Raw genomic sequence first — 25,786 nt, 5'->3', positions numbered from 1 at the left:
AATAATAATAAATAGTTGCTAGGCAGCGGTGACAATAAAACAATACAGCAGAAAACATCATATTGTGCTGAAAAAATATTTTTCTCATACTAAAATATAGAGTAGATACAGGATTATCGATTATCTAAGTACACATAAGCTTATTTCATTAATTGTTAATAAAGGTTATTGAATCTGTAAACATAACATAAATTTGGAGAAAAAACTGCCAATGTATATTTTACAAAATATATTTACTTCTGACAAAACAAATGAACAGTGTTAATGTCCAAGCAATAATAATTGTTAAAAGAGAATAACAATTCCAGTACCATAGCTGAGGTGACTTCTTGCGATTGTTGTTAGGCACCATTTACTAGGTGACTTAGTGAGTAAAATAAAGTAGATTATCGAATTATTTTTCACTCTCTTCTATTTCTTCTTGCTCCCACTTTTCCCTGAAATATATTGATATTTTAAAGCTTTGAGGGATATAATCCTTCTGCATGTGACTATACACAGAATAGATTTCCCAAGTAATTTTGTAGCAAAAAAGAACGTGTTGCGATGGTCACCAACGAACTAATGACAATATTCTTTTCCTACAGTTACTTAACAATTTACATGTTGTGTCTCTCACTGATTTGAGAAAGCAAAGTGGCCAATTCGCTCACCAGTGAGACAATGTCAACATTGTCTCACTCCACTCTAATTACTTTGTCTCGCTCCAGATTTGCAACGTGAAATCACGAATTAGTGAGCACGTAACATGCAGACAAGGTCGTATGCGCGCTAAATACGTTGGCAGCACTGGCTGTTAATCAGCTGGTCAGCTGTTGTACTGTTGTATCATTAAATGCCATATTAAAAGTTCATTTCTGTGTAAAAATATGTTACGTTTCTTTACCAATTTATTTGTTTTATGGTATCTGTAGGAAAAATATAATGTGCAAGTCGAGTGCAAAGTGCAATTGCCTCACTCGAGAAACCATTCCGAGTATTTCTCTCGAGTGAGTCAATTGCTCACTTTGCTCACTAGTTGCACAAATAACTAGTGTTGTTAAGTTATAAATCGATCAGCTGTTTGCTATGATACTGCATTGATTTTAATTAATATATTTGACACAATACACTAGTAGCCTACCCTCTAGTGAAATGGTCCTAAACTTCATATATTTTCTTGGCTTCAAATTTTAACATTACATGGGAAATCTATTCTGTGTATGGTACAAATCAGTGGCTATGAGAGCATAGACAAAAATATTAAATCTTTTTGTCTATGATGAGAGGTTATAAACCAAAGCATAACCTTTCATGTTATGAGTAGTGATTGTTAGTAATTAAAACACTGTCGTAAGTTAAGTAGTGTACGCACGTAAAACACTCGTAAAAACTTTTAAGACACTCGCCAAGGCTAGTTAGTACCTTCTTGGTATTTTCTACCCCGGTCCGGGTCGTTAACACTATCTTTACGCGATTGTTGCGTAAACTACTATTTTTTAGTAAAAAGGTCAGTGTGTGAAATTTAATAAACTGACAAATGTTATTAAAGTACTGTATATCCATAACCAAGCAAAATAGAACAGTTCCGCTAATAACTGGTAGGTGTAGCTACTGTCGAGGTGGATTTCTAACAGTTTGCCTATTTACCGCTAGATGCTGCTACCGTCGACGTTTGCAACTTTTCGGCTCGTCAAAACGCTAGATGTCACTACTACAAGCAATGTTCCATGCAGTTTGTCTAGTCACCGCTAGGTGTAATTGAAATCGATATACTTAATTCATCGTCGTTTGGTTATTTAAAAATAATCTGTTTAAAAATTCTAAAAATTAAATTGGCCCTAGCTGAAACAGATAATAAGCTATATCTACATTTAAAATAACACACCATTTTTGAATTGAAGCCGTGGTGGTTAAGTATAAACCATTGTATTCGTTGACTCTCCGAGGGATTAAGGCTGGGCGCACACTGATCAGCATTTCACCTGAAGCAAAATGTTGCACAACGATTTGCTTGAAGCGTTTTGTTTATTTGCTTCTCCAGTGTGCGGGAGGTTCAAGCATGATTCAGCATTTGGTTTCAAGCAAAATTAAGAAAAATAAATATTAGAATTACATATAATGTCTACTGGTCTTATAGTATTGTTTTAACATTATGTGACGAGGAAGTCAACTATTGCTGTATGTCATTTTTTGCAAAATGCTGGACTAAATAGAAAGACACATTGGGTTCACCCAATCAATCTGTTGATAAGGCTTTCCTCTCAGAAATTAAATCAGATCCAGGGAGATTTTACAATCATTGTCGAATAATTGCTATACTATTTTATAGGAAGGGTTTTAAATACCGTAAGAAATCATTATTAGATAGTGTCAATGTTAGTGTGTGTGTTATTAAATGAACTGCGAGTAACCTTGGTAATTTCTTAATTATTTTAATACTTTGCATGGACTGTATGACTACCAAAATGGTAGCAAGAAAAATTAAAAACAATATTGTTCAATAGAAATTCAAAATATAATTGTTAAGTTTTAACGCAACTTCAAAATTCATTTTTCAAAGACGAGTTATTTTTTAAACAACAAACGGTCAATTGAATTTTGAAAGCCACTAAGCTTTACTAGCTAGAAGGGATTTGGCGCATGTGCAGAACGTTTTGCTCCTTGAAACATCAAACATCGTGCTGTATGGGATCCATTCGTCGAGCAACTGCTCAAATGTTTAAAGACGTTGCGAGGCGCCTCGCAACGTTTGCTTGATCAGTGTGCGGCGTCCCATTGAAATACATGGGGAGCTCGTACCCAGCGAAACATTTTGCCTCGCAACACTTGCTTTAGGTGAAATGCTTGATCTGTGTGCGTCCGGCTTTATGGGTAACTCGTTTAAGACTAGCCTGGTAACGTTAACCCACTGGGTACAGCACTTGGTCTTGGTGTAACTGTTTCACCATACGACACTTTCTTTGAAAAGCCGAGAGTTGTGTCTCTTACCTGAGACCGATAATTGGCTTATAATTAATTAACGGTTACTGCCGGTTTAACAATTTTCTTCAGTCTTCTCCAGCGGGCAGCGGTGTATCCACTCTCTACGGCCACGCGACCAAATCACCAATCCACCTTTCGGTTTGGTAAAACTCAGTTTTATCCGTCATGAATTTCGTAGAAAATCTCGATTCATCCCAAGTGATATTTTAGACGTATCATGTTCGAATTGTTTAAACATAACTATCTAGAAAGTTTTATACTGCAATAATTATATCAATTAATTGGGGATAGTTTTTTAGTTTTTGTTCAAAAAAATCATCTAGTCTACAGTATATACCGGTATAGGGTGTAGATTAAGTACTGTATGCGTATGGAAACAAATCGGTATCTTTAAAATCAAAATAAATGGAAATATTCTGTTTATGGTAGTGATTGTTAACAATGGTTCCGTGATCTTTAACATTAAAAATAGTTTTTAACCCACCTTTTAACGGGATCAAGGGGTTTCTCGTTCAATGTTAGAGTAGTTTCGTTCGGTTTCGCTCAGAGTGCGTGAAGTATAAGAAATAGGTTTCCAATTCCCATCTGATTGTTGTTGTAAAAGTACTCCACCCAGGCCTTGTGTAGAAGAGTCAGCAGAAATCATAGTCGGTTTATTTTTATCATAGAATGCAAGTTGAGGTGGAGAAGCCAATAATTCTTTCAGTTCATCGAATGCTTTTTGTTGTTCACAACCCCAACACCATTTGTTTTTTCTACTTAGTAGGTCGGTAATGGGTTTTAGTGACCGGCTTTTGTTAGGTATGTATTTGCCAATGAAGTTCACCATACCAAGTAACCTTTGAACACCTAAAATATCTGTTGGAGGAGACATTTTTCGTATAGCTTCGACTTTGGTCTCATCGACTTTGATTCCTGATTCAGATAATGGTGACCTAAGTAGGTTAGCGAGGTTTGAGAGAACAAGCATTTGTCTTTGTTTAGGGTGAAGCCAGCACCTTCAAGTTTGGTTAGTACTTCTTCTAAGAAATAGTCATGTTCTTGTTGAGTTTCCCCCAAACAATTATGTCGTCCATATGAGCAAGTGCATTCATTTGACCTTCAAGGGTTGGATTCACACATTCTTGGAACACTTCTGGTGCAGATGTTATTCCAAAGGGTAGTTTCAGAAGTGTCCAAACGGTGTCAGGAACGTTGTCAAATCTTGGGATTCTTCGTCCAATGTGATCTGCCAGAATCCGTTATTAGCATCCAATTTAGAATAGCATTTTGCTTCTGAGATTTGGGCAAGTGTTATGTCGATGACGATGGGTTGAATAGGATAGTATCTTCGTTTGACGCATCTGTTTAATTTAGTAAGATCCACACAAATGCGAACTTTGTTAGAGTCCTTCTTTGGCACAACAACCATTGGAGATCACCAGTCTGTGGCATGGTATACCTCAGCTATCACCCCCATTGACACCATTCTTTCAAGCTCTTCTTTAGTAGATTCCCAAAGAGGTAGAGGAATCCGACGAGGCGCGTTGATTGCAAATGGATTGACGTTATTTTTCAGTTCTACTTTGTATTTGACATCAATGGAACCTAAGCCTTAACGGTTTGGGGTGTCTGTCATACCAGTCATTACTGGATGGCTGTATTTTGTTGATTCGAGCAAGTAACTGCAAACTTTTTATCGCAGGTTTACCTAGAAGTGGCTGGGAAGTGCCCTTAGAAATATATTTCTCATAACATGTTTTGTGATTATGTGATAGTTTTACAGTAGCAGTTCCCAAAATTGACAGAGCTTGACCATTTGCGCCACTAAATATTTTGGATGTGGGATTGAGCCTGATTTTTTTATTCAATTTAATGTTGGGAGGCAAAATTGTTACGTCTGCTCCTGAATTTTGAATCAATTTTGAAAAGGACATCATCACTGTCGTTCATATTTAACACTACAGACCATGGATCATCACGCAAGTTTTTTCCAACAGTGCCAATGAATGTTTGAGGGTCTATAAAGATTTCATTGGGTGTTTCAAGGTCAGTATCATCATATTCAGTTTGACTGACTTTGTTTGATTTGCAAACATTTGGAAAATTACCAACTTTTTTTCAAAGCCCACATTTGTATTGTTTAGCTGGACAGTTTAATCTTTTGTGTAAAACTGACGAACCACACCAAAGACATCTCTTTTCAACATTGGACAGGCTTTTATTGTCGTTAATCCGCTTAAAATATTGATCATTGTTTGATATATTAGGAAAAATGTTTGTCTTAATTAAATGTTGAGTGTTTTTATTTATTAATGCTATGTCAGTCAAGTGTAGCGTTTGTTTTTGTCTTGATAGTTCTTCAGATCTACGGATAGTGTTTATAGCTTTGTTTAGTTTTAATTCGGGTTCAAGTTGAAGACGATCACTTAGTGTTTCGTCCCGCATACCAATAATCAAAACCATCAGAATCATCTCCTCTTCAATTTGACCCCAATCACAGTTTTTTACATGATTGTGAAGGTCTGTGATAAAGTTCTCAATTGGCATGGAACCTTGTTTAAGTTTTAGAAACCTAGACCGTTCAAAAATTAAGTTCTTTTTAGGAAGGAAATTATCGTCAAACTTCTGTAAAACAGCTTTGAAATTAGATTTGTCATTGTCATTTAACCTGAATGAATTAAGTATGTCCTCTCCCTTACAGTAGATAAGCATGTCAATCTGATGCTTTCCAGAATGTAGAGCTAAATTGCTAAGGGAATAATACCTCTCAAAACGAGTCTTCCATGTCTTCCAGTCGTGAGGGTTGAAGGAAAAGGCTTCAGGAGGCTTAATGTTCAGGGATACGGGTTCTTCATTCGACTGCGCCATGTTCTATTTCTTATTTAGATAAAAATTAAAAGGTCAAAAGAAACTAAACTATTTTTAATCAAGACACTAATACAATACAATAGTATTAAAGAAAGTACCGTAAATAAAAAAAAACATATGGTTAAATATCAATTAAATAACCATAGAGGTTAAACAAAAAGTCCTCGGGCTTTGCCCCACAGGGCACAGGCCATCAAAATCCCAATGTATTTATTATGATGAAAAGATTTTGTTTACTTAAACATACAATTAATTTGTATTAATTACAGCTGTTCATAGTAAACATCATGATACAAACAAGTGCGTTTTGTTTTCAGAGTGAGTTAGTTTTCAATTTCGATAACAATAGTGGAGTGATTGATTAACCATTATCTTTGAGTTGGAAATTATCATTGTTATTAGTTTTGAAATAACGCCTGTAATACTTTGCAATTGCTCGAATTCAAGTGACGGGTCCACTAGTATATATATATATATATATTATATATATATATATATATATATATATATATATATATATATATATTATGAAAATTGTAGTGATTAGGGCTACTATTTTGAAATACCAATGCATTATTAAATACCCCCGTTGCAGCAAACCTGCAGACTAAGCAAATTTCCATTTACGTGGGTGGATGTCTACTAAAATATACCCTGAAAGTTGTCGGATTTATTTCCTATTTAAATAACATTAATTTTAATGAGTACCTAGGTTTTCTGCTACAGGGAAGGTATTATGGTGTGTTTTTTATTGAAATGTTGATAGCTTAGTATAAAATAAACAAAATTGCCAAATTTGATTAAAATATATCCATAAACAAGCAAACTACAACAGTTTATTTATTCTCCATAAGAATAACATGGGAATTTTAAATTTAAAGTTCTTTTAATAATCTCCCTAACCGTTAGGCAAAACAACACTTCAATATACAAAATTATTTATTTTTAAGCTCTACAAAATGGTCTGGAATAAAATTGTGAAATTTTATGTTTTTAGAGTCAAAAATGGGAAAAAACCAATTTTTACCCTATAAATCCCCCCATAAGCCCCCTATCCCATAGTCCGATTGTGCTGGTTTGCAAAACTTGTTCGAATAAACCTAAGTTTACTTGTTTATACCAAATTTAATAAAAATCGGATCATTTTTACTCAAGTTATTGTGCTAACGGACACATATATAAAAAAATATATTTATATATATGAATTTGAACGGAGGGTGTTTTTGGCCTCTGAGGACCTCAAACCGAAAAAGTAAATCGGTCCCGGGTCCAGGTCTTACCATGAGTACTAAGGTATATATATATTGTTAATTTTGGCTGAATAAATGATTTGATTTGGTAATAGCTCATTTCCTATGGGAAATTCGCTAAAACTAAGTACCCCCTTTTTATATATGAATTTGAACGGATGGTGTTTTTGGCCTCTGGGGACCTCAAAACGAAAAAGTAAATCGGTCCTGGGTCCAGGTCTTACTATGAGACCTGCGGTAATAGCTTATTCCCTATATGGGAAATTTGCTTAAAACTCTCATTAAATTGGTTTTTAAAAGTTGCATATAGCATTTCATCTCATTTCAATAAAGCTCAAAAACTATAATCCATTTTGCTACAGCATTGTTTTTATATAGATCGATCCAAATCATGTTTAGTTTGGGAAACCCTTGAATTTCCCTTATTTAATATGATTTGATAACAGACCTTCTATAAATAGGAAAATAGTGCATTTAGACCCTTATGCACACTCATTCTGCCCTACAGCAAAAATATTTAATTCAATAAGCAAATTAAACAAATGCAATTATCAATCATATTGAGATGGGGACGCTACCTATATGTGAGTATTTTAACCCGGATATGATTGAAGGATGAGTGTAGAATGGATAGTAATGATCAATATAACTTTGTTACTGACAAAGATTGATTGAAGATATTTTCAACACATTGGCAAAAAATGTTGTAAATGTCCCAAGGCTTTATTTAGCTTATTTGGTCCGATTATTCAGAGGGTTATTGTGTGGTTTTCTTGCAGTTCCTGACATGTTAATAGACAAAAGTGTAAAAAATCAAAAAATGTAAAACCACAAACACTTATAATCTATGGCCAGTCTGTACCTATGTTCTGTGCGGAAGCTGTGATATGCCTCGCGCCATCTCCGGCTAGCATCTAGGAGAGGTTGACTCAGTGACGGGACATCGCCTCCGCCGAGCTTGGCCGCCTCTATACGCTCAACATCAGAGTACAGCTTGGTGACTGTCAACCCGTTCTTGCCATGCAGCTTCTCTTGTTCTGCATCCTGATAGAGATTTTGAGAACTTATCATCAATAATGTAATAAACATACACAGGGTGAGTTTTAAATTAGTTCCCCCTACTTTTTTCTAAATTTCTTAAGATATCAACTCCGGACAACGTAAGATCATTGTGGAGTAGTGAGTACTTCATTTTGACTTGGTATACATTTTGGCCGCCATCTTGGATCCACCATATTGGATACAAAGATTTTTTTAAATGTAAAGGTTGGGTTCTGACCCATCGTTTCAAACTATATTTTTATGCTGAACAGGATGCTGCAATCCGTTTGAAAAAATCATGATCCATTCTAAAGTTATGAGAACTTTTTGCACATATTAACATTGTGCATTTACAAACTAAGACCTAATTATACACCACCAGTCATTGTCAACCTATTTCATTTGGTCATGAGGGATGTATTTTTTTCGGCCGCCATCTTGGATCCGCCATTTTGAAATAAGGTAATTTTTTTAAATATGAAGGTGGTGTTGTGACCCATCATTTTGAAATACTTTTTTATGCTGAACTCAATGGTACGGTACAATCCATTTATCATTTTCATGTTTGTTATTGAAATATTTATATTTTAAATAAAATAGTTGTAATATTTCATCAAGAAAGCTTGACAACAAAAAGTCGGCTCAGATTAAGATTGAATGACCAAGTGAGGCAGGACCTCAGGAGGTTAGGAGCAAGTTTGGAGGCAGCAGAGGACAGGCAGCAGAGGACAGGCAGCAGTGGAGGCGCATTGTTGGCGAGGCCAAAAATCACTTGGGATTTGTGTGGCTACAGGATAGTAAGTAATGACACAGTTATTTTATTAATATGTTCAACAAGCAGGAGGTAATTTTCTTGCAGTTTTATTAAAAATGGTTAGTATGTGAAATTATCAAGAGAGATAAAAAAATGATGCCTAGTTTAGTCTAGTCACAAATGGAATGTTTGGATTATTATTATAGTATGAGTACAGATGGTTGTCTTTATACATTTGTAATTTAAAATATGATCAAATACTGAACCATCTATAATATTTAAACTACGGGAGTTTCTGTTTGTTTTTTGTGTAGGTACCTGGTTATTCAGAACGAAGGTAGAAAATACTGAACCTACAAAGCTGAAATTCCCATTCATGTCCTTAAAAAACACCCGCCCCCTCCCCCTCTTCGGCTTTTGGAAGTAAATATTAATCAGTTCCAATGGCAATAAATAGAAAAACCACAATATTTACATTTTCTGTTTTTATGTACACTGTTTACATTTTGATAAATTAATTTCTATAATTTTATTTTGCTACAGTTGACTGAGGAAGTCCAAAGATAAATTCTAAACAACTAAGCTGTAAAAACAAATTTTGTTTCTAAAATCAACTGTGGTTTTGTAGCTGTTTTCTAAGATAGATTTATAGTATGCATTAAACAGTTTTAATCTATTCTGTGTCCTCAACCATTCGGAGGATAGGTAATGCAACTACTGTATTTTTTACTACTGTTACTGTTACTAATATTTTTTAGTTAATCTTACAGCTTGTTCACATGAGGGCGTTAGACGCTGGTTTGTCAAACGCCTGTTAGCCAAGTACGCCTACCTAGGAACAAATGGGATCGTTCACATGCAAACGAGCACTTTGAACCAACTTTTTCCAAAACACGGCGCTTGTAGTTTTCACTTCAAGCGCTACTTTTGCAGCGTGCTTCTAGCTCCAAAGATGCACTGGTGTAGTGAATGGCTCAACTAACACCGCTTCTACTGTTGTCATGTGTGCGGATTCAAATTTTGCTAACATACGCTCAACGTGGCATATAAAGTCCTCATATGAACAAGGTGTTAAGATCCATGTAAATTAATTAGTTATACTACACCTTGTTTGTCCAAGCCGGTTTCCGTTGGCGGTGTTTGCTCCTCAGAGCCGCTGCCAGGTTCCCACAGACAATCCCTCCTGATGTCAGTTTGCTCACTGCATCATGTGTAACTATTTCAGGATCTGAAATATAGAATGTTGTATATTGAACTTACCATTACTCGATTTGCGGGGGAACGTGGTGGAACGGAGTTCCGGTACCTCTCTTTCGTAAAGATAAAAATATTGGCATAAATAGGTACAAATCACATTGAATAGGTTACAGTTCCGGCACCTCATTTTTTACAAATCGAACACTGCTGACTTGCGACAATAAAACATTAAAGTAAGTTGTTGTTATGTAACAAATAAGTAAATTGTCCTTATTTTGAGAATATTTAAATTATTTACTAATCCCTATCCATAAACAGATTCCATATAGGATAGGGCGTTTCTTATATCATTAAGGAAATCATGAAAAAAATCAATGTTAAAAAACAATTCAGTGTTTCTGAAATCTTATCGGAAGCAATAAACCAAAACATTTATTTTCTCAGATATCTATTGGCTATTTATGTATCTGAGGACTCTCAACCTTCGTTGATGACTAGTTGGCTGTCGGAGAGTTTCTTAGATGCAGCCGTGGCGGGTCTGTCAGGCAGTAGGTAGCCCCCACGTGAGGGTCGGGCCCCACTCACAGTGGCTGGGCGGGGCCTCACTGGCCTTACTGGGGTCACATCCTTCAACTCAGGCACATTGTCATCTGCACAGAACAATCAAGTTACAGGAAACTAGTGCAACTCATAAGAAATCCGCCTTTCTTATCAACTTCTAGCCGAACAAACCAATGTTTACTGATACATACATTTCACACAAAACTTTGCCACATAGGTACACATCAGTGAATAGTCATAAATTTCCCAGTGCAGGAGCGCTCACCATTGTTGTGGGAAATACGGGTTACTTACCAATATGGAAAAAAACAGAGTGGCCTTGCCATTCCCACCCCCACCACTCGTATTGTGTCCAATACATAGCTATCATGCTTTGGGGTTAAATGTTAAGCACTTAAGAAAATATGGGTTTGTGCATAGCCTCCTCTAATACAAGGCTGCAGCGTTGGTGTGTGACACGTCGCAACGTCATGCCTATTGCTATGGTAATAAGAAATAACAAAAGTGTAAACGTATACATTTTCTATACTGTCCATTATAAATTAGAACTACAGCTGTTTCGATTTGACAGAACAGCGGTGTTGTCACTTTTTTCTCGTCCCGGCCTTACAGGCCTATTATAGGAGGCTATGGTTTATGTCAACATTCTTCGATTCCATGCAAATAAAATATATACATTGAAAATAAACTGAATTTAACAATAAGGATGTAACATAGAGCATAAGCGCCTAGGTTTTTATGATTTTTTTGGGAGGATAGCAGGCTCACATGAATGGGAAAGAGTCCAAACTGGCACAAGAGACACAACACTTTACACTATATAGTTTTCTTTAGGTCAAATATGGACTCTTCCTACTCTAACTCTTCTTCCTTAGTTGAAAATGCTGTCAGTGGCAGTAAAGTATTCTAATGTTTTGTGTACATAGAGTTAAGTTTTGTGTATCCTGTGAAGTTTGAACTCTTTCCCATTCAGGTATGCCTGCTATCCTAAAAAAAGCCTGAATGTATAACCTTTGACTATTAAATGGTATAACAATAGCTTTTCTTAGGGAATAAAATCAGATGATTCAATATGAAAGTTTATTCTAAAATCAAGGCTCAAGCAGTGTCTTCTTACCAATGATCTTCAATTCTTCAACTTTCAAAGTTTGGCATCCATCATTATCATCATCAGAGAGGTCAGGGGAGTCTGTTTGACTTGTATGACAAATGTCGAAGCCTGCAAGTATAAAGTGTCATGAAAAGAAAGAATATGGAGCTTATAGCATGCGCAAGGATTCATTTTGGCTTTGTAATTTTGCTAAATAATTTTAAGACTTTAAAAGAGTAACTTATATCCAGATATGTAGCAAAGTGTGTTCAAGGTTGGATGCTGTTTTATTGCTATGGCAGTAGTATGTTCATCTGAAAACAGGTTCCCAAAGTGGTGTTCCTCAAGGTAAAGATCATGTCAATTAAGATGTTGTGTAAGGAGTAATGAAGGAAAGGCTCCCAACAAAACTGATAGGTAGTTACCCATAAATGCTAAGTTAGTGGTATTAAATTAATCCAATCAATTTTGGAGATGACTGGCAAAATAACAAAGGCAATGATGGCAAGAAATGGGTTCTTGTGTGCAAACACATTCTGCCCTCTACTCATATTGACATGATTTAAAAAGATCTATACAGTACTTAGTCCTTTGATTTCAAAAGTGTTATTCTTACTGTGGTTGTACAAGTTTTTTTACAAGGTTTCTACATATTGCCTTGGATTTTATTATATGATGCACAATTACTAGTAAGTAATTTAGTAGTAGTGATTCACTGTAAAGCACAGACTAAAATCCATAAGGAGCTAAGACATCTTTCCACTCTCAAAGATTGGTTGTTCTTATCCCTCTACCTCCCCAAAAGGTTTGCTGAAGCATAACAAAAGGTGATAAAACAATACAGTGCAACAGAGCTATTTTTACCTAGAATGGGTTCCTTCAAAGCTACACAAGAGAAATGCCTACCTCCATCAGCCAACAGGTTGCCATCCAGCAGACCCAGGGCAGGTAGAGTGGTTACCACACAAGCCTTGTATCCTGGTAGATCAACCACTGGACACTCAGCTATGGTCAGCTCTCTCAGAGATGCCAAAAGTTAAGGTGTTTATACAAGAGAAGTAAGCCTACCTACCTCCGTCAGCCAACAGGTTGCCATCCAGCAGACCCAGGGCAGGTAGAGTGGTGACCACACAAGCCTTGTATCCTGGTAGATCAACCACTGGACACTCAGCTATGGTCAGCTCTCTCAGAGCTATACAAGAGAAGTAAGCCTACCTACCTCCGTCAGCCAACAGGTTGCCATCAATGCCATCCAGCAGACCCAGGGCAGGTAGAGTGGTTACCACACAAGCCTTGTATCCTGGTAGATCAACCACTGGACACTCAGCTATGGTCAGCTCTCTCAGAGCTATACAAGAGAAGTAAGCCTACCTACCTCCGTCAGCCAACAGGTTGCCATCCAGCAGACCCAGGGCAGGTAGAGTGGTTACCACACAAGCCTTGTATCCTGGTAGATCAACCACTGGACACTCAGCTATGGTCAGCTCTCTCAGAGCTATACAAGAGAAGTAAGCCTACCTACCTCCGTCAGCCAACAGGTTGCCATCCAGCAGACCCAGGACAGGTAGAGTGGTGACGACACAAGCCTTGTATCCTGGTAGATCAGCCACTGGACACTCAGCTATGGTCAGCTCTCTCAGAGCTATACAAGAGAAGTAAGCCTACCTACCTCCGTCAGCCAACAGGTTGCCATCCAGCAGACCCAGGACAGGTAGAGTGGTGACGACACAAGCCTTGTATCCTGGTAGATCAGCCACTGGACACTCAGCTAGGGTCAGCTCTCTCAGAGCTATACAAGAGAAGTAAGCCTACCTACCTCCGTCAGCCAACAGGTTGCCATCCAGCAGACCCAGGGCAGGTAGAGTGGTGACGACACAAGCCTTGTATCCTGGTAGATCAACCACTGGACACTCAGCTATGGTCAGCTCTCTCAGAGCTATACAAGAGAAGTAAGCCTACCTACCTCCGTCAGCCAACAGGTTGCCATCCAGCAGACCCAGGGCAGGTAGAGTGGTTACCACACAAGCCTTGTATCCTGGTAGATCAGCCACTGGACACTCAGCTATGGTCAGCTCTCTCAGAGCTATACAAGAGAAGTAAGCCTACCTACCTCCGTCAGCCAACAGGTTGCCATCAATGCCATCCAGCAGACCCAGGGCAGGTAGAGTGGTTACCACACAAGCCTTGTATCCTGGTAGATCAGCCACTGGACACTCAGCTAGGGTCAGCTCTTTCAGAGCTATACAAGAGAAGTAAGCCTACCTACCTCCATCAGCCAACAGGTTGCCATCCAGCAGACCCAGGGCAGGTAGAGTGGTGACCACACAAGCCTTGTATCCTGGTAGATCAGCCACTGGACACTCAGCTAGGGTCAGCTCTCTCAGAGCCGCACACATGGAGAGGAATGCCACTTGTTGCAAACTAGCAACCGGGTTGCTGCAATTATTAGATAACAAATAAATTTTAAGGAAATATAGTACATATAGATGGCTATCTGAAGGATTTCTTTAAAAGGAAGGGCAATCGTGGCAAGATGCCCCGGGCGCTGCGGCTATTGGTATTGCCATAGTATTAACATATGGAAATGCGACTACCTTTACTGGGGAGAGGCTACTTCACCCCAGTAATTTTACCTTAAATACCTATTCCTCTAAAAACACATTAAAATTTCCTCTTTGCATAGCTAAATACAAGGCCATAAAACGTCAAAGCCCTCCTCTCCTTTTCCCAAAACGTGGCAAACAACCAGGATTCAAAATTAAAAAATTGATTATGAGACTTATATTAAATATTAGAGACTTATATTAAATATTAGAGACTTATATTTATATTTAATTCATCAATTTATAATCCAGTTTTTTTTTTCAATTATCCACCAAGACAAAAAACAGCTTTTTTTATTATTTCAATGCATATAAAAAAAACCATGAAAATACACTAGGCCTATTTAATTATTTTTGAACAGAATTATCACGCAAAATAAAAAGTGTATAAAACTAATGTTTTTGTTATTTTTTTTTCTGTTTATACTTCAAACCTTTACATAATCACTTAGTGATCAGCTGTCACTGACCTGCGCATGTCCAGCACTCGCAGCTGAGGTAGAGTGGCCAGGAGTCCCAGCTCTGAGATGCTGTTGTTGGGAGCGTACAACTCTCGTAGACCTGACACTCCAAACACTCCATCTAGACTGGTGAGTGAGCAGCGGCCCACACTCAACACACAGAGGTGCTCCAGCCCGTACCCCAGCGGCCTGATGGATTAGGAATCAGAAGTTTGTTGGATCAACCATGAACAATTTCAGTAGTTTTTGGTTTTTTGCAAAAAGAACCAGCTGTCCTTGAGGATTGAGTTTTTAACTAATGGCCTTGGCTTTAAATACTAGCTGATCTCAATCACACTTATTCTTCAACTATCTTTACACAGGCCAATGCTGCTAAAAATAGGTTACCTAAGACACGTGTATGAAATCACCATAGGGCCGTCCCTAGGGTTGGCGGCGTTCAATAGTTCAGATCCGGGCGTTCGCATAGAACGTCACTTGCTAACCCGGGCAGGTAAATTAAAAAAATTACTTAATTGGTCGTACAACAATAACAAGTTTGACAGGTGGCACCTGTGTGCAATAAAAGCAGCACCGTCCAGGTGAGCAGATGACTTCATACACATCTCAGGCAACCTCTTTTTAGAGACCTTGTAGCTAGCCATCCTGGTGTGTCAGCATTATAGTTAATTTAATCGAATTCTAAGCCCTTACCCTATACACATAGAGCCTATAGATTCAAATTTTCCTTGGGCTGCAAAACTGATAGTAGACCCACATTTCTTTTATTTAATGTGACATGCATGTGTAGTAAAAATAGTGATATTGTAAAATTGTAAAACATAAATTAGAGCTGTTAAAAAAGACTGTAAATGCTAGAAATATCTTCTTAAAATATATTCCTTCAAAATAGCAGACTAACTTGATAAATCTGGATGATTGCATCTTAGTTTAAGCCTTGGTTTTAGTTCAGATAACACCATTCATGTACAATATATGTATACATTTAAATAAAGACTAAAACTAAAGACTATTGAAGTATTTTGCTATCAAGACCTTAGTGAAAGCAGGTGACTACCAGTCAGGTCCAACTCCACCAAGTTTGGAAGGTAGATGTGCAGCCGCAGCAAGTTCACTTGACTTGCGATAACTTTCAGTTTCACTGACGTTACTTCAAGAAGATCTTCTCCACCACATGCTTGTGCCTGTGAAACAGTGAGGTAAATTGTTTTAATTTATAAACCATAACAAACAGTTAAAAATTACAAACAACACGTTCATATAATTAAAATCCCTATTTAGTAGCAGTATAGTCAGAGTGCTTTTAGTTAAGTTAAGTTGATTATATGAATCCGAGAAAAGTTGCAAACAATTTTCAAGGTTGAGCTCAACCATCCTTGAGAGCTCGGCTTTCAATGATGATTCTTTTTTTTTAGATAGTTTGTAAGAAAGGGGATTAAACCTCGTACCCACTGTGCTCATCCACGCAGACACTCTGTTCATATTACACTTAGTCAACCAGTTGGTGTGAACAGAGTTGAACAGCAGCATGAGCATCGATTTACAAATTCATTTCCCAGTTGATGTGAGCTAGGCGATGACCGGTAGGGCTGACTTCCAAGAAACATCTTTAACCTATAAGCTACACACCCTAATCTCTTTGGTAATCAGCCAATGAGAAGGGCTAATGAAGAAGATGGAGGGTTGAGGAGTTTCAAAGCTGGAGGACCTGAAGGAAAACATCGGGGAGATCACCACGGGCCGCTGGACTAAGAAGATTGAGAGTTTCGGAGTGCGTGTATCGGTGGGTGTGCTTCTGGGACAATAAACAGTATGTAAAATGAATAAAATATATAACTTAAGTCATATAATTTGTCAGTAACTCATCTATATATTAAAAAATATCGGTTTTTCTTTTCCGAGTCCGTCTGCCTCTTCTACCCGACCGAGTTTCATGATTTTGGTCTTAAATTAAAGGTATGCACGCGTAGATTTGCCATCAAGCATCGGCATTCATTTATCTGACGTATTACTCGAGTTATGCACAAACGTAATTTGCTCCCTGTACATTTCTTATGGGAGATAAATTTGGTTTTTCTTTTCCGAGTCCGTTCGGCTGTTCTACCCGACCGATTTTCATAATTTTGGTCTTAAATTAAAGGTATGCACGCGTAGATTTGCCATCAAGCATCAGCATTCATTTATCTACAGTATTACTTGACCAAAAAACATAAATTAGGTTTTTTTTAAAATTGTTACTTCAATTGAAGATATATTTCCTCAGTTATAATTATGTAATCCTATATGTTTTGGTCTAAGAACCTTCAGTGAAATACCAGCTTTCATTTGAGCCCTTGATTATTAAGATCGGACGTACCTGAAGCGCGCTGCTGAATTCCAAACAATAAAAAATGTAATTATTTTGGGATTTACCGACGACCAGTGATCAATAACCCCATTTTTATTTTAGTTTGTTTATATCCGATTTTCATGATTGAGGTCTCGAATTGAAGGTATGCAAGTACAGATTTGCCATCAAGCATCGGCATAAATGTATCTATAATCCCACTCGGTGTATACGTAAACGAAATTTGCTCCCCATGTATTTCTTATGGAAATTAAATTTGGTTTCTCTTTGCCGAGTTCGTTTGGCTCTTCTACCTGACCGATTTTCATGATTGAGGTCTCAAATTGAAGGCATGCACACAAAGATTTGCCATCAAGCATGGGCATATATTTATCTTTAACCCCACTCGGCTTATACGTCAACAAAATTTTCTCCCGATGTATTTCTTATGGGAGTTAAATTTGGTTTCTCTTTTCCGAGTGCGTTTGGCTCTTCTATCCGACCGATTTTCATGATTCAGGTCTTAAATTGAAGGCATACACGCAATGATTTCACATCAAGCATCGGCCATCGAAGTAAATGCATCGGCATATATTTACCTACTGTATTATTTGACCGAAAAAAATAATTTGATTCATTTTCAAGTTCTTACTTCAATTTAAGATGCGTTTCACCAGTTATTTTGGTCTAAGGAACTTCAGTGAAATACCTGCATTCATTTAAGCTACTGTATTAGTTATTCAAATCGGACGAGTTTCAAGCAAACGCAAGGAGAAAAACTAACATAAACATTTTTTTGTAAGGGTTTCCTATGACTAAAAATCAATGGCTTCAGTATTGTTCATGTATGTTTTAGACTCAAAATAATCAGTATTTATAGGCTTTAAATTGAGCTATTGATCGTTTGAATCAGTATCAAGATACTGTATTACTCATCAAAACTCATAAATTTGATTAGTTCTTGGATATTATATTTTTAGTTTAACGCTGCGGAGCAGGATGGGTCCTCTAGTTCTTTTAAATTTTCAATTGATTTTCTTTCCTTGTAAATTTAACGTTGTAAATTAATTTGTCTTACTATTGTTGATCTTTCCCTTTTCAAAGTTTTCTTTTGCTGTTGTAACACTTTGTAACATTTTTTGTTTTTCTAAATTTAAATTTTGTTCATTACACGTTGAGTAACACCCTTAAGCAGTATTATGTCTCATTTAGACATTAACCTAACACCTCTTGAACTAAGCTAAGCGAGTGAAATCTTTAGGAAACTTTAATTTAAAGTGAGACCTGGGACTCGCAAGTTATACCAATGAATATTTGTATAAAGCTATGTTTTTTTATGCATCTTCTCTTTACCAAATTACAGGGTTGTCTTCGTTCTATTTATGTGAATACAGTGAAACATCTTTAAAAAATGTTCTTTATGAGGGAAAATACTCTGGTTGTTCAAGATTGTTTGTCTTTAGGGATGTACAGTGTTGACTTGGTGTTTTACTCAGTATTAGCTTGACTATAATTTTTTTATTTTTAAAACATATAGCTTACAGAATATTGCTAATATTGTTCAAGATTAAACCTTAAAATCTTTAATAACTTATTATAATGTAAGTCACTTCTTTATTTACATCGGCATCCATATCAAAATACAGTACATTTTTTAAATAAATTAATGCTATGTACTTTTTAGCAGATAAAAAACAGATTTATACAACACATACAATTAAATGACAGCTTATTTTTTAATAAATTCTTCAAATAAGCAATATTTTATGCATACTCTTAATTAAAATTAATTTTCAACAAAATAAGCTAATAAAACAATATAATTCTTAATAGTCGAGTCAATATAGTCACATGAGATAGAACAAATTCCAACAAATGGTTTTTCGACGGTTTTTGGTAGTAATAGGTGTAGAAAGTACCAGGAAAAAAGTCTACCAAAATCGGACAACCGGAAGTCGGGTTTTTCCAAGATGGCCGCCGTGAGGCCCTCAAATCGACAAGATGACTGCAAATTCGTCGATTCATAGTTCCAGGATTGGCCGATTTCCACGAAAATTGGCAAACACATGTAGAACTATATTTCCAACCTTAAATATGAAAACTAGGCAGACAAAGTAACCCAAAGATGAATTTTCAGGGTATTATGTGCTAAAAAATAAGATTTTTTACCTCAAATATATGTTTTTCTAATATTTTGTACAAAGTTTGTTATAATTTCAAATTTATTTTTTCACCATTAGATTCAACACAAAAAACTAACAATTTAGTATATTGAATCTTTGTTCTGCTTCAATTTGTTACAGAGATATTGAAAGTAATAACTTGGTATGTTTTCTTGCCGAGATAACTCAATGTTAATCTTATGGAGAATAAGCAGAAATATTAATATTATTTTTCATGAAACCTATATAGATAAGACTTTTTGTTCTGCTTCATATTATCTGTTTTAATATTTGTTTTACTAAAAATTCCTTTTTTGGCAGTTACCATTGCAGCAAACCTACGTATTCGGTTCCTTAGTCTTAATCATAAAGAGAATAAGCAAAAATCAATTTTTTTATTAGTCCGAGAAATATAGAATATTACCTTAAAAAAATGCAAGAAAACGTTTTATGGTTTTATGTTGTAGTGGGGTATGCAGAGTAACATAGTAAAAATTGGCAAAAATCGGTCTACTGGAAAACCCCTAGAATCAAGATTTAATATGACGGATTTTCTCAACATTGGAAAAATTTAAAAAAATCCACATGCATTTTCATTGATATTGACTTCAGACCACCACCGATATTTATTGGGTGGTCATTTCTTCATTTCGATAGGGAACGTGTTTTCGGCCGTCATTTTGGATCCCCCTATTGGGTATAAATATTTTTTTTTAATGTAATGACAGTGTCATTTCAATAGGGAACTTGTTTTTGGCCGTCATCTTGGATCGGCCATATTGGATATAAATAATTTTTTTAATGTAATGGCAATGTTGTGACACATTATTTTAAACTAGATTTTCACGCCCATTCCATTGCCAAAATGGGTTTTTAAATATCTTTTTTTCGTTTTAAAGATATATTCAAACAAAAATTCTCTTGCATACATTTCTTAAGGACATTTCGTATTTTGAAAATTTTTTAAGATTATTTTTTCTTATATCTCCAGTACATATTAACGCTTGCAGTTCGTTCTAGCCTTAAACATTTAGTGATGTAAGGGCTTTCATTTGAGCTATTGATCATTAAAATCTTACGAGTTAGAGACTAGTTACCAACTCCAACAAAATATTAAATTTCACTTTTTAGAAATACATTTTTACTAAAATATTTATATCTCGGGTTCTTAATACGCCACCAAGTTCTTTCTGGTTTCATATTACTCAGTAAATGTTTGGGTTAATTTTTTTAATCACTTAATAAAGTGTGACAAATTTAATATGGGTCTGTCTTATTAAAAAATATTTTTTTTTTCGAGATTTGTCTTTAGTTTAAGACATATACCCCCAAATCGAAAAATAACTCCCAATGCTCTTTATAATCTTAAAAGATTCATCAAAGTATTGACTTTTACTGTAATTATGGATTATTTATTGGGAGTTATTAGAATTGGGGATATATGTACTTAACTAAAGATAAATTTCAAATGCAAATAATTTAATATTAAATTAAGGAGCATGACTCATTTTTTATTAATTAGTTAGATATTATTTAGTGACTAATAAAATAAAAAAACCTAATTCTCTACTGAGTAATTTGCGACCAGAAAGAACTTGGTGACGTATTAAGAACCCGAGATATAAATCATTTAATAAAAACTGATTTATAAAAAGTTAAATTTAATATTTTGTTGGGATTGGTAGCTTGTCTCTAACTCGTCCAATTTTAATGACCAATAGCTCAAATGAAAGCCCTTATATCATTAATTATTTAAGAATGAACTACTAACTGAAGATAAGGAAAATAATCTTAAAAAATTTTCAAAGTACAAAACGTTCAAAACAAAAAAATGTATTTAAAAACGGATTTCGGCAATGGAATATGCGTGAAAATCTAGTATATATAGTAGTAATATGTCACAACACTGTCGTTACAACAACAACAAATTATATCAAATAAGGTGGATCTAAAATAGCGGCCAAAATATGTTTCCAATCGAAATGTATCGATGTTGGTCCCAAGTCAATATTTAGAAAATTGTGCATAGAAAATGCTTATGGTATCTTTTTTTCAAAATTTGTCCAATGTTGGGAAATTCCGACTCTGCACACCCAAAACTACAACATAAAACCATAAAACGTTTTCTTGTATTGTTTTTAAGGTTATATTCTATACTTCTCGGACTAATAAGAAATTGATTTTTGCTTATTCTCTTTATGATTAAAACTGAGGAACCGAATACGTAGGTTTGCTGCAATGGTAACTGCCAAAAAAGGAATTTTTAGTAAAAAAATATTAAAACAGATAATATGAAGCAGAACAAAAAGTCTTATCTATATAGGTTTCATGAAAAATAATATTAATATTTATGCTTATTCTCCATAAGATTAACATTGAGTTATCTCGGCAAGAAAACATACTAAAGTTATTACTTTCAATATCTCTGTAACAAATTGAAGCAGAACAAAGATTCAATATACTAAATTGTTAGGTTTTTGTGTTGAATCTAATGGTGAAAAAATAAATTTGAAATTATAACAAACTTTGTACAAAATATTAGAAAAACATATATTTGAGGTAAAAAATCTTATTTTTTAGCACATAATACCCTGAAAATTCATCTTTGGGTTACTTTGTCTGCCTAGTTTTCATATTTAAGGTTGGAAATATAGTTCTACATGTGTTTGCCAATTTTCGTGGAAATCGGCCAATCCTGGAACTATGAATCGACGAATTTGCAGTCATCTTGTCGATTTGAGGGCCTCACGGCGGCCATCTTGGAAAAACCCGACTTCCGGTTGTCCGATTTTGGTAGACTTTTTTCCTAGTACTTTCTACACCTATTACTACCAAAAACCGTCGAAAAACCATTTGTTGGAATTTGTTCTATCTTAGAGGTTTTTTTGGGCTAAATCGACTCGTCTATAAGAGCATAAGAGAGACTATTATATTAAATACACATCAGATGCACATACAACAGTGAGAAGGGTCTTACGTAGGTAAATCTTATAAGACAAAATACTTTAGCATTGAAGCACAACGAGCTTGTCAAATATTGAAGTGATGTTAAGTTGTGTATTGTTTGAATGGAGGAATTAGTTTCATATTGTTCTCAGAGGCATGCATTATTATTATTATGACTTTTAACTTAGATTTTTATGTTTACTTTATACGGCTTTTGTATGGAATATATTTTTATACTGTGTTTACAAGCCAAGAGTCAACTCTAGAGTAGTATTACTAGCATTAATGTTTTAGCACAGTTTACCACTTGATTTGAATCAGTGTCTCCTAGGCAGAAAAACTAAATTTGTATAAAAATTTAAAATAATGTTAATAAAATAAGTTTAAAACATTATTTAGAGCTTATTCAATTTTTATACATCCAATGTTTTAAGGTGTTTTACATCTACTTCTTTGTGGAGGGGGATTTTTTGTCTGATCCCTGGAACAAGATACTGATTTATTGTTTGCCCTTCCTAATGAAAATTCCAGCAGAGAGCATGCTTACTAATCCCGTTGCGCAGACATGAGACATTTGAATTCAGTATCTTTATTTTATGGATAGAAGATTTTGACTTCAAAAGACAATATTGATAACTTATATCGGAGATATTGTTATCTATTTCTATATTTTCAAAAGGCAAAATGATTTGTTACACTATCATCTCTCCTAATGATGCTAACGGACTTACAAGCAGTTGTGATAGAGAATTCTCAGATGGTAGAATGTCTGGTACTGGTATGAGGGGCAAAGACGGAAATTCGTCAATGAAATCATCATCTTCATCAGAGAACTGTTCGTTGGTGGAAGTGTCTTGCGACATGTCTCCTTGCTCTCCGAGACTCATGTGGTACGGCGCCATCAGAACAACCGGTCACACCTGTTGGATAATTTTTCATTAAGTTACATTGTTAATTTTTAAAACCCTTCAAGTTTACATTGAAAATTTCATTATGGAATGGCCTCTGGATGGTCTGAATGAGCTAATATAGTTTCAAAAAAATCCTTGATGGAAGTATGACGACTACAGCTGTTTTTGTACTTTTAAAGTAGCACATCTTCAGGTCGAGAATGTCTTGCTAACAAGCCCTCATGTGAAGTTTGTCGAAAAATATAAGTAAAACGGGCAATATATAACAAATTCAACGCACACGACAATACATTTAGTGGTATTACGTGTGATATTGTTTTTCAAACCTTTAACAGCAGATTCTGCATTGAACAATTCAGAAGCCAAACAGATTTTTCTATCGGTTGGAAAGTTAAAGTTAAAAATCTTTATTAAGTTTCAGTTTAATTTAAGTTAGCTATGTCAGTTAAAACTGGGCTATTCAAACAAGAATGTAAGATAAAACTGTTTTTAAGACAGAAGAAAACATTAATTTTAATAAAAATATGTTTAGAATAAGGAGTTGTGCCAAAATATGTTTCCCTAAAAATCTCCAAAATATCTACCGCTGCCAGAAAGCCCAAACAGGTTTCTGTTAAAAGTTGGATATAAAAATTGAAACTATCAAATGTAACCATAAGTTCCATCGTAGAATTGTTAACAAAGCAACCAAACAATTTTCAGGCCATTTTCAGAAATGGCATTGTTAAATAAATGACTAAACTTTAACTTTCCAAACGATAGAAAAACCAGTTTAGTTTCTGGATTATTAAATGCAGAAACTGCCATTAAGTGTTTGATAAAATATATCGTACGTGATACTACTAAATGTATTGTTGTGTGTTTATTTGTTTTGTATTTCCTGTTTTATTTATATTTTTTATGAACTCCACACAAGGGATTATTAGCAAGACATTGTCACCCTGAAGATGTGCTACTTTAAAAGCACGAAAACAGCTGTAGTCTTCGTACTGTCATCAAGGATCGTATTGACAGCAAACATGTAATCTAAACCTATATCAATTGATTAGCCTATTGAAAAGATTAGTACCCTAGATGAATTTGAAAAGGAGTACACAGCAAGGAGCCAGATACAATAAGAAGCTCTAAATTGATATTCTGTTATGAGGCTTCAATGGCTTGCCGCTATTCCTCTCCTGCGTGACAGGCTACTTGAAGATATATTGCGAATTGATATGGCCTTCGGTGGAAAAAATTATAGTCCCCTTTGGCGATTTTCGCCAATTATGTTTTGCCTCATGGGCGGCACGCAACAGTCAAGCATTCGTTAAAAATCAGTCCACTGCGAAGAGAGTTTGAAGTCCTTAATCCAACTATAATCATAGGGGCAAGACCAAAAGAGCAGGATTTCTGCAAGTTCTTATTGGAAATCGGCGAAGGGAAAATATCCATAATTTACTGATACTAACGCCATAAGCTTACCAAAGAATTTTACTACCTACATCCAGAAAAAGGTTTAATCGACACTATGTATATACCGTACTGATCGCCCGTTGAGACTCGATCAAACAGATTTAGGCTACTTTCTCGGTCGGCCATCCAGTGTAAAAAAAATGCCCACTGTGAAGATATTATTATAGGGCCATTATGTGGTAATGTCAAGAGAACAATCCTTTGTTAGTTTAAAATTTAAAATATAACACAGCCCTAACAATAATGCATCTACTACTTCAAATGTTGAGTACAAAGAAGTTCTAAGAATTTAAATTAAACTTAGAGTAACTTTTTGCGAATTGCATAAAGCTATTACCATACCCAAGTCTCGGTAAGACTGGACCTGGGATCAATTAACTTTTCTGTTTTGATGTCCCGAGGGGCCAAAAACACTATCTGTTCAAATTCAAAGATAAATGTGTCCGTTATAACGATAACTTGAACGAAATGATCCGATTTGAATTTGGTACAAAAGTAAATTAGCTGGGATTAAACTATTTTGAAGCCAACATTGCAACTCTTAGGGAATTAGATAGGTATGTTATAAATATTTAAAAACATAACTATTAATACTGTACTTTTTGTTGTTATGAGCTACTTTACACTTACTGTTAACATTTCCTCATCAAATATGATTCTAGTGTTTATCAACCAAATTTCAATAGAGACACTGAATTCATAAACTAATGATAACTCCCAGCACAAATATTGACACTGAATTTATTACAAAACTTTCTGGTTTCAAAATATGGAAGTAACCATTTCTTGCATGACTTTATCCAAACTTATGCAAGGCAGGGCAGATGTAAATACTAGATTTCAAATAAGAAGGTGGTTATAAACAAGATCAGCTGCCTAGCAACAGCAAGCAGACACCACTGAATGTGTCATGAAGCTTGTCTGTATGTTGCAACTCCTTGAAGCTACAAATAATCCATTTACATAATTCTGTAGTTTAAAATTACATAGATTAACATAGATTAACTTACACATAGATTTGATCATTCTTATGGATGATCAGCTAAAGTCAATTTTGAATTTAGTTCTTTCCAGTCCATGCAGAAGGTGTTTTTTTGTTCGATTATCTTTGTAATGCAACATATTTTGAAACTATCCAACGGAGCAAAAAGATCTACTTATTCATATTCATTTTACATGGGGATGCCAGACGCGTATATTAAACCAAATATGAGTGAA

General features: G+C 35.4%; 1 protein-coding gene across 1 annotated transcript; it reads right to left on the bottom strand.

The window, feature by feature from the left end:
* Nucleotides 1-230: 230 nt before the first annotated feature.
* LOC128985641 (leucine-rich repeat-containing protein 56) lies at nt 231-25,368 on the bottom strand. Its single transcript, XM_054405378.1, has 10 exons — nt 25,199-25,368; nt 22,937-23,125; nt 15,807-15,955; nt 14,781-14,960; nt 13,974-14,143; nt 11,735-11,836; nt 10,539-10,706; nt 9,966-10,087; nt 7,927-8,108; nt 231-437 (listed from the first exon to the last, which is right to left on the bottom strand). Exons 2-10 carry the CDS (start codon nt 23,105-23,107, stop codon nt 395-397), a joined length of 1,287 nt encoding a protein of 428 aa, XP_054261353.1. The 5' UTR covers nt 23,108-23,125; nt 25,199-25,368; the 3' UTR covers nt 231-394.
* Between the last annotated feature and the right edge of the window lie 418 nt (nt 25,369-25,786).

Source organism: Macrosteles quadrilineatus, unplaced genomic scaffold (genome assembly GCF_028750875.1).
Source record: "Macrosteles quadrilineatus isolate MER2022 unplaced genomic scaffold, UCM_ALF_1.0 Scaffold_2__2_contigs__length_208266976, whole genome shotgun sequence".
Lineage (NCBI taxonomy): Eukaryota > Metazoa > Arthropoda > Insecta > Hemiptera > Cicadellidae > Macrosteles > Macrosteles quadrilineatus.
The sequence above is the reverse complement of the archived record's forward strand: the minus strand, read 5'-3'. Positions and strand labels throughout refer to the sequence as shown.